The sequence below is a fragment of the Myotis yumanensis genome, unplaced genomic scaffold, assembly GCF_028538775.1.
Source record: "Myotis yumanensis isolate MYYU_CA2020_CCGP unplaced genomic scaffold, mMyoYum1.0.hap1 SCAF_17, whole genome shotgun sequence".
In the NCBI taxonomy this organism is placed as follows: Eukaryota; Metazoa; Chordata; class Mammalia; order Chiroptera; family Vespertilionidae; genus Myotis; species Myotis yumanensis.
In genome coordinates, this window is record NW_027223768.1 from 19,981,061 (window position 1) to 19,991,593 (window position 10,533).

The 10,533-nt window shown below is 40.8% G+C and overlaps 1 protein-coding gene across 3 annotated transcripts in view; it reads right to left on the bottom strand.

Annotated features, from left to right (window-relative positions):
* Positions 1–10,201, bottom strand: part of COP1 (COP1 E3 ubiquitin ligase) — a 103,228-nt gene extending 93,027 nt beyond the window's left edge. For 2 of the 3 annotated variants that reach the window (XM_070397500.1, XM_070397499.1), the window contains exons 1-2: positions 9,574–10,201; positions 1,236–1,295 (exon numbers count right to left, since the gene is read on the bottom strand). In XM_070397500.1, the coding sequence (XP_070253601.1) occupies positions 1,236–1,295; positions 9,574–9,989 (476 nt within the window). In that variant the 5' untranslated portion in view covers positions 9,990–10,201. Of the gene's footprint in view, positions 1–1,235; positions 1,296–8,693; positions 8,731–9,573 lie in introns of those variants that run through there. The other variant, XM_070397501.1, reaches the window with a different exon arrangement.
* Positions 10,202–10,533: the final 332 nt, after the last annotated feature.

A 10,533-nucleotide genomic window follows, 5' to 3' on the forward strand; every position in this document is an offset into this window, starting at 1 on the left:
TTATGCTAAGTAAAATAAGCTAGTCACAAAAAAGACAAATACTACTTGACTCCACCTATATGAGGTCTAGAATAGTCAAATTGACAGAGATAGAAAGTTAAATGGCAATTGACAGAGGCTGGGGAAAGGAAAAAGGAGGAGTTGTTTAATAGGTATAGAGTTCCTGTACGTCTGCTTGTAGTTTAATTTTTATCTCAAGTGTAGAGTGAGTTAATTGTGTTTTACTTTATCCACTGGCCTATCCAAAGCTCCTCTCTTACTTTGTTTTACTTTGTTATATTTCTTTTCTTCTGAATTGAACATTTTTTTCTTCCTTTAAACCTGTGGTTCTCAACCTTCCTAATGCCGCGACACTTTAATACAGTTCCTCATGTTGTGGTGACCCCCAACCATAAAATTATTTTTATTGCTACTTCATAACTGTGATTTTGCTACTGTTATGAATCGTAATGTAAATATCTGATATGCAGGATGTATTTTCATTGTTACAAATTGAACATAATTAAAGCATAGTGATTAATCACAAAAACAATATGTAATTCTACATGTGTTTTCCGATGGTCTTAGGCGACCCCTGTGAAAGGGTCGTTCGACCCCCAAAGGGAAAATGTTTCTATTGGCTAAAACTAGCCATTGGATGTAGTAGCTGTTTTGCAAGAAAAAGTTCTGGATATTGAATGAACACAACAATGTGCACATATACTTAACATTACTGAATTTAAAAGTGGTCAGGATGGTAAATTTTATTATGTGTATTTTACCACAACTAAATTTTACAAAATATACACATATTAATGACACTGATAGAAGTGTTAAAAAGAACACAGAAGTTTTTAATCCTCTATATTCTTTTCCAATGTCCGTTTAGCCTGCTTTACTGGGCCTCATACCTATTCCTGCAAGTGAATTAAAGGTGCTTTGTACTGATTACCCAGAACCACCACACCAATTTTCTAAAAGAGCAGTTAAAAGCTCTTTAACAATTAGTAAACCCAAAAGTTTTAAAATCCACCTGTAAAGCTTATGGTAAACCTAACTACTTCACAGATATTATACACCAACCATATGCTTACTGCCTTGAGCCAAAGAACCTATAAAGATATATCAAAAAAATAATATGATTACAAGATAACCAAAATTACTTTAAAAAAAAAACACAAAACCTCTCACTAGCTACATTTACACACAGATTTAAGAATACCAAAAGGCAATTTTGCTAAGTAAAATCATCTTACCAAAAGCTGTGGCCACATTTCGTCATGTATGCTTCCTCGATCATATCGAAGCAGATAGGGCTAAAAAGAAAATAGAAAATAATTGATACTTTTAAAGTAGAGGGATTTCAAATTAGAAAAGGCCAGCAACAATACAACAAAATCCTATTTCGATACACCGCAAAGTCTCCAAACATCTTATCAATGAGAGATGAAATTTCTCTTGAGCTGAATAAACTTCAGGGGATTGCAGGTCAAATGACAATTTGTTCAAGATGGCACTAATGGCCATCAAGCTCTAAAATGAATTAAATAAGTATATTAAAATGGCCCCAAAACTTGAACTCACCCATAATTTTTAATAGTGCAATGCAATCACAAGAGTCCTTAAGAAAGTTCTATCATCTTCTTTGATCATCCGTACTCAAAAACATCCACCTAGATCTACTAAACCAAATGTGCTTTTATTTCCTATCTCAAAAAAAACTAATTTCCCAAAAGATATCTTTACAATTCCAATTTCAATAACTCTTCTAGGTAATGAAGATGGTAATGATAGTTAATACTCAAAACAGCCAAAACCGGTTTGGCTCAGTGGATAGAGCGTCGGCCTGCGGACTGAAGGTTCCCGGGTTCGATTCCGGTCAAGGGCATGTACCTGGGTTGCGGGCACATCCCCAGTGGGAGATGTGCAGGAGGCAGCTGATTGATGTTTCTCTCTCATCGATGTTTCTAGCTCTCTATCTCTCTCCCTTCCTCTCTGTAAAAAATCAATAAAATATATTTTTTAAAAAATACTCAAAACAGCACAAACTATATCCATTAAAACAATGACATATATTAACCCACTTAATACTTTCAACAGCACAGTGTTGGTAGGTACCTATTACTAGACGTACATTCTTACTACATATACTTAGAAAATTGAGGCGGGGGTAAATGAAACAACTGCTTTCAGGCATTAGACACTACGCAGCACAGTATTGATATCTTTGATGGAAGGTGAATAAATAAGTGAGCACTATCACAGACCCAGTTTTCTGTTTTCACAGAAAGATTCACAGGCCCAATGAAAGAGAACACAAGCATAGTACAACAATCTTGCTGAGTCTAGGAAAGACAAAAGGGAAAGAATTTACAGGATAGGACGGACACCAGAGGAAGGAGCTACAAGGAGAAAGAATTCTACAACTCTATACAGGGTTCTCATCAAGTCCATTGCTAAATACTACTCATCCATGTCCAGAGTAAAACTCCACAAGATAAGGTAAAAAATAACCATACAGCCCTGGCCAGTGTGGCTCAGCTGTTTGAGCATCATCCCATGCACTGAGAGGTCACAGGTTCGATTCCCGATCCCCAGTAGGGAGCATGCAGGAGGTAGACAATCAATGTTTCTTCCTCTCTCTACCTCTCCCTTCATCTCTCTCTCTCTAAAATGAATACGTTAAAAAACACATTTATACACAAATACATATACACCTATGTATATACATTTATCCCAGTTTAATGTGAATCTCAAAAATATTATTATGCCAAATTGAAGAAGTCAGAAACAAAAGGTAATGTATTCAATGACTAGATTACTTGGGCCTAGGATCATGTGTTCCAATTCTGAATTTGGGGACAAAGAGCTCCCACCCCAAAGTACACAGACTAGGAAAAGAGAAGGATGGATTCCCAAAGATAAAATCAGAAATACAACAAACAGAAATCAGACCATCTATTGGAATACTATGCTGCTGTAAAAAAGAAGGAACTGTTACCATTTGCAACAGCATGGATGGAGCTGGAGAGCATTATGCTAAGTGAAACAAGCCAGTCAATGAAGGAAAAATACCACATGATCTCACTCATTCATGGATAATAAAGACCATTACAAACTTTTGAACAATAATAGATACAGAGGCAGAGCTGCCTCAAACTGATTGTCAAACTGCAGTGGGAAGGCCAGGGAGGGTTGGGGGACAGGAGGGAGGGGAGTAAGAGATCAACCGAAGGACTTGTATGCATGCATATAAGCATAACTAATGGTCATAAGACACTGGGGGGTAAGGGAGGGCAGGGGTTTGTCAAGGGTGGGGGGAGGGGAAGGACACTTATGTAATACCCTTTGTAATACTTTTAGCAAAAAATAAAAAAATTAAAAATCAGACCATCTATTACAATCCACCTTTCTCTCTACATAGAAATGGAGACAAAAATCAGTTCATTAAATTTAATTTTGAAAAATGAAAGGACAATTAACTTATATATGAGAATATGAACAAAAAACATGTTACTCAATGAAAATATTGAGATAGTAGGGACCTATATAAATAGAACTTGATACATATATGAAGAAAGGCAGAGGGCAAAGAACAAACAAGGTGAAAGGCAAACATGGGAAACAACATATGTTAAAAACAAGTCAAGAATCATTTTAATTTTGCTTAATACAAATTTTAACAGGAAAAAGAAGAAAGCCTTCCTCCCAAGCTAAAGAAGCTTTGAGGATAAAGCAGCGGTTCTCAACCTGTGGGTCGCGACCCCCTTGGGGGTCGAACGACCCTTTCACAGGGGTCGCCTGAGACCATCAGAAAACACATATATTATTACATATTGTTTTTGTGATTAATCACTATGCTTTAATTATGTTCAATTTGTAACAATGGAAATACATCCTGCATATCAGATATTTACATTACGATTCATAACAGTAGCAAAATTACAGTTATGAAATAGCAATGAAAATAATTTTATGGTTGGGGGTCACCACAACATGAGGAACTGTATTAAAGTGTCGTGGCATTAGGAAGGTTGGGAACCACTGGGAATAAAGGGTTGCAGCTTAAACTTATTTAAAATAGGAAGAAATAGCTTGGCTGGAGTGGCTCAGGGGTTGAGTATCGACCCATGAACCAAGAGTTTACCAGTTCTATATCCATCAAGAACAAACATACATATGCAAGGAGAAAAAATGAGCAACAAGGTTTAAGGTTATAGTTATCTTAACAATTCTTAGAAGGAATATGGTCACCTAAGGAATATTGACTGGTTTGTTATTAAGAAAGGTTTGTTGCCAAAACCGGTTTGGCTCAGTGGATAGAGCGTCGGCCTGCGGACTGAAAGGTCCGGGGTTCGATTCCGGTCAAGGGCATGTACCTGGGTTGCGGGCACATCCCCAGTAGGAGATGTGCAGGAGGCGGCTGATCGATGTTTCTCTCTCATCGATGTTTCTAACTCTCTATCTCTCTCCCTTCCTCTCTGTAAAAAATCAATAAAATACATTTAAAAAAAAAAAAAAGAAAGAAAGGTTTGTAAAGGGAAAAGGTAGTCTCCAATCAGTACATTCTTTGGTAATAAACTACTACTGTACAAGTACCTCCCTCTCAATTTATAGACCAGAATTCAAGTTAATAGTAGTCTTTTATATCCTGCTTCATAATCACCTCATTTTCTCTGTCATTTGATGCACCTAAATCTTATGTTGACACTGATGCTGATAAAAGAACCATAATGAACTGCTATGACTTGATATCATCTTCTGCAGAGTATCTTTCATCATCATTGTCATCCAACCAGCATATGTATTATAAAACAAAAGAATCAAGGTGTTGTTTTTTTTTAATGAACAAAATAAACTGATGAATAAATAGGTCCAGAGACATGGAAGCATGGAACAGACTGACAGATCTCAGAGAGAAGGGGGAACATAAGGGGGGATGTGGGAAGAGATTAACCAAAGAATTTATATGCATATATGCACAGCCCATGGACACAGACAATAGTGCAGTGATGGCCTAGGTTGGGGCAGGATCTGGGCAGAGGGAGCAAAGGAGGTGGGAAGTGGGGGACATTTGTAATACCCTCAACAATAAAAATAAAAATTTTTTGCTTTGTTTTTAATAACTGTTTGTACTGATCTTAGAGAGAGGAGGGAGTGAGAGGGGAAGAAAGGGAGAAAGGGAAAGAGAGAAATATTGATATGAGAGAGAAACTTTGATAGGCTGCCTCCTGCACAAGCCCATACATGGGAACAAACCCACAACCTGGGCATGTGCCCTGACCGAAATCAAACCTGAAACCTTTTGGTGTATGGGACCACACTCCAACCAAATGAGCCACACTGGCCAGGGCCAAGTTTTGTTTTGCAGATTCAAGGAAGTGCTTGACTGATATTGCTATAACAACAATGTAATGAATTCTAGCTTATTTCAGTAGTTGGATATGCTTTAACATCTCTTAAAAACACTTTTTAATTGTTTGGAAAACTGTAGCAATGTGGTCACAGGTTTCATCTTCAGTGCTAAGTATGATTTATAGATAATGGCTGCCTAGGGTGCAATGCAGTGAGATAACATCTGAATTCAGAAACATTTAACATCTAAGTGAAGTAATAATGCCAGGATATGACACAATTATGTGATTAAAAAGTCTTTTTTTAGGATAGTCTATTATTAATAGTTTGACTTGAGAGGCAATGACATATTTAATAAGTGTCAGATCTATTGAATGTAGATCCTACCTACTTCTTATCAGACAGATGACTAGACTTAACCTTCCCACAAGGGGCTATCTTCTTGAAAACATTTATTTCTGCTGCAACTTAGAGAATAACTGGGTCTTGCAGAGGTAGAAAAGAGCATTTCAGTAGTTGAAAAGCTAATGCAGAGGCAGTAGTAATGTGAAAGAATAAAAAAAGTCATCTTTCAAATACAGGCTAGACTCAAGTAGCTTTAATTAAATGGATCATGTAAGAAAAATTGGAAAAATGAAAGTAACAAAGACTTCCTTTGAATGTCAACGATTTTTCCAACTTCAAGCTAAATACTACTCTCCTGTACTACAAATTCTCTGTCTATAAATCAGTTAAAATGACCTGCAATTTGATAATATATTCTTTTAACCCTTTGTGTGAAAAGTATAAATCCCTAAATGTTCAATTTTGCAATTAAAAATAAACTTTTTAAAATATATAAGTCAAGAGAGGCCAATATGTATTACTGAAAATTAGGCATTTGACTTTAAATCAATTATTCTCAAGAAGATGACAACATGTCATTATCACCAGAGTAGCTTTTTCAAACTAGACTGCCCACTCCAGCCTCCAATTCTGGTATAGCCTCTCAGGAGGTAAGCAGGCAGACAGGCATGGAGAGGAAGAGGTTAGGGATTAAAAACATTTATCTCATGTGATTATAGAACAGTTGTTTCCCTCCAATCTACCACATTTAAAAACCACTAGGATAAATACATGTACTCAAACCTAAGGATCTGTAGTCTAATTCCATACAAAGAAAGCACTAGGTCTAGAATTAGGAGATCTGAGTTCTGATTTTGTCCCTTAGCTGTCCAATTTGAAACAAAGTTACTTAACATTTTTGTACCGCAATAGAAATATAATTATATTAGTATTATATTAAAATTGGAAGTCTAGATAACTTCACAGAATTGCTCTAAGGATCAAATGCAATGTGAAGTATAAACATCTTTAAAATGTAATGAATAAGGAATTGTCAAACTTCACTCTCATTTAGATGTAAAAGCATAGAGTAATTGGGATTAACTCAGTTTGACTATGAAGCATACAAGACAAGACCAACCCCACTCAAAGTCAATTAGAAATGAAAAGGATTCTTTGAGCCTTGCCTAATCCATATCTTTCTACTCCAAAAGATTGGCCAAATCAAATCTAACTTGAGAATCGGGAAACTAGATTTCCCATTAATGAATTCTTCTGAATAGTCAACTTCACCAGAAATAACCTTACTCCTAAAAAAATAAAAAAAAGTGACAGCTATTTATACGCCCCATCCCTCTTCAATCCTATATAATAAAAGGCTAATATGCAAATTGTCTCCTCAGGAGTTCAACCGACCAGGAGTTCAACTACTCGCTATGATATGCGCTGACCACCAGGAAGGAAGGCCCCAGCTAGCAGCCCGAAGGCCCTAATCGGCCCTGATCGCTGGCCAGGCCTAGGTACCCTACCCGTGCACGAATTTCATGCAGCAGGCCTCTAGTTTCCTATAAAATAGCTGTTAGTAAGTACAATGAAACTCATACAGAGCCTGGCAGACAGTGAGTGCCAAATAAATATCTGCTGAATGAATGCTTGATTCCCTTATTTCTCACATAGTGTACTTATATGGATGCTGGCATGTGTTCCTTTAGCCTACTGAAAAGTGAAATGCAAATGGTGGCTAAAAAAAAAACAACTGGTTTGATCCCCAGTCAAGGCACATAAGGGAATCAACCAGTGAGTGCATGGATAAGTGGAGCAACCAATTGATATCTGTCTGTCTTTCTTGTCTCTAAAATCATTCAATCAGCCCAGTAGGTGTTATTCAGTGGACTGAGCTTTGTCCTATGCACCAAGAGGTTACTGGTTCAATTTCAGTCAGGGCACATGCCCAGGTTTTAGGACCCATCCCCAGTAGAGGGTGTGCAAGAGGCAGCCAATCGATGTTTCTCTAGCATCAATGTTTCTATCTCTCTCTTCCCTCTCCCTTCCTCTCTCTCTGTAAAATCAATAAAAATAAATAAAACAAAACCATTCAATCAATCAATAAGACAACTGAATCCTGCAAACCCTCACTTTGTTTCATTAGCTTCTACTTTACCATATGATGCTCTCTACTGAGTATGGGCACAAACACCTCTTAGACCCACTAATAAGCTACTTCAGTTATTTATAAGTAACAATCACATTTATAGCCCAATTTCAATTAAAAATGAATTAATTCTGAATCCAGACGTATTTAAGACAAAAGCAAAAATATGAACAGACATTATTAACTGCAAGAACTGGACATTGTAAGTCTAATCAATAACTTCCTATTATATTTATTATTATTGACCCTTAAATAACACAGGGGCTAGAGGCACTGACCCCAGTTGAAAATCCACTTATAACTTCTGACACTACAGTTGGCCCTTCGAATGGTGGATTCAACCAATCGGGGATGGAAAACAGTATTTTCTATCTGAGGTTAAGTATATGAAAATACTGTTTTTGTTCAGCGTTGGTTGAATTCATAGATGCAAAACCACGGAACAAGGGCCGACTGTATTTATTGAAAACAATCCACGTATAAATGGACTAGGCACTTCAAACCCCTGTGGTTCAATGGCCAACTGTAATGACACCAACCCAGATCATCTTCGACCCTGAAGTGAATCAACTTCCCCTATGAGAGTGCAAGCCAACTTCCTATATCACTAATATTCTAAGTCTATATACAATTTTCTCCAGATAACAAGTACAAAATCCTACCAGTTCTCACTCAGCTAAATGCAATTCCTTCCTCACAATTCTACCACTTAGACTGCACTTCGGGCACAAATCCAATGAAAATCCCAAAACTCAACAATACAATCAACTAAATCTTTCACTTATGGACAGCTAACTATACCCTCTTTGCCAAATATCATAACTAAACACGACGGTGTTTCATTCATGATGCCAACTATGATGACAAAAAGTCTAATACCTACTGTCTCTCAAAGCAGAAGTGCCAGGACACTCTAAGCAGCGGTTCTCAACCTGTGGGTCGCGACTGCTTTGGGGGTCGCCTAAGACCATCGGAAAACACACATATAATTACATATTGTTTTTGTGATTAATCACTATGCTTTAATTATGTTCAATTTGTAACAATGAAATTGGGGTCACCACGACATGAGGAACTGTATTAAAGGGTCGCGGCATTCGGAAAGTTGAGAACCACTGCATGCATTACACCAGTTACATCTGATACATGGATGAGATTTAGTAAATGTGGTTCCCTCTTTCAAGACATTCAGTTGAGAGGTGAAATTTCTTTTTTGAAACAGACTTTCTTGCCTCAACAGTTGATTGAAAAGGGGCCCGCCCTTGGAAATAGGACGGATACTTACATGAAATACTACTTCTCCTTAAAACCGCCATACCTATGCTTTAGAGCACCATCTACCACAGTCTCCTCCATAAGCAAACTCTAGCCAACAATTCCATCCCTCGAGCAACCCAGGAAGCTTAACCCTCTTCCTTTACAAGTTTAATCCACTTTGACAAGCAATCGGACTGATAGGATGCCTAATGCACCAGGCAGCCAGAAAATTCAAGGCCCACCTTTCTTCTTTGGTGCACACCCATTTATGTGACTGCCCATCTCGCCCCCCTTATTTCTTATTCCCTAAACATCCTTCATTTACGCCCCCACCAGCACTTACCTCGTTAGTACGGCACCCTGCTCCGGACCCCAACACCCCCGCTTCTTAGCCCCAACCACCAGCTCGAATACCCCAGCAGCACCAAACAGCCACCTCCCCCGGACCCACCAGCCCGAACAGCAGTTCAGACCTGAGCGACAAGGGGGCTGCTCTTCACACCCACCAGACAAAGTCGTTGCTTTTGTCCTCGTAAGAGTTCATGAGCCCGTTGCAGAGGGGGGCGAGCAGAGGTCGCTTTCTGCTGCCGCTGCCGAGGCTGGAGCTGCCGCCTCCTCCGCCGGCGCTGGGCCGGGCCGGGCAGCTGAGTCGGGACAGGCCGGCGGACACCACTCCGCCGCTGCCGCCGCCGCTGCCGGACACGGCGGCCGCCACCAACACAGGCCGCCCCGGGCCCCCGAGGCCGCCGGATCCCGCGGCCTGGGCTGCCCCTCCGGACCCCAGCGCCGCTGCCGAAACCGCCACGGAAGGGGGCGATGGGGAAGAGGATAAGGACGAGGAGGCGGAAGTCACCGAGGAGGCCGCCGAGGAGCCAGGGCTGGTCCCAGCGGAGCCAGATCCGGCCGGGCGGCTCCCGGACATCGTGACTCCCTCCCCTCCGGCCGGGCTCTCGGAGGAGAGGGACCGAGACCGGCCGCCGCCCCTACCCTCCGCCTCAGTGCATCCTGAGGATGCGCTCCGCGGCGGGAGGTGGGGCCGATGAACAATAAAGTTGGTTTTTTTTAAGGCGACCACACAACAGCTTCCAACGGGAGGGGGCGGAGGAAACTAATCGCGCAGAGTGAAAACCACTACCGCCCTCCAGGCCGCCGCCGCCGCCGCCGCAGCCAACCCCGGCGCGCCGAGGAGCGGCCGTGCGCGTGCGCGTGCGCGAGCGGCGGAAGGGGCGGGAGCGGCAGGGGAATACGACTTCAGACGCCGACTGGGTGGTGCTCAGTCACGCACGGCGCGCCTCCGGTGACGGCGGCGCCCTAGTAACGACAGCGGCTGTTTACGAGAGCTGTTTTCCTTCGTGACGTACCGGAGGGCAGACATTCATAACGGGCGACAAGGCGCAGGAGAGCGGAATGAATGGTCAGGGTGGCGGACTAACTAGAGGAGGGGGAAGCGCTCAAAAAGCGACTGC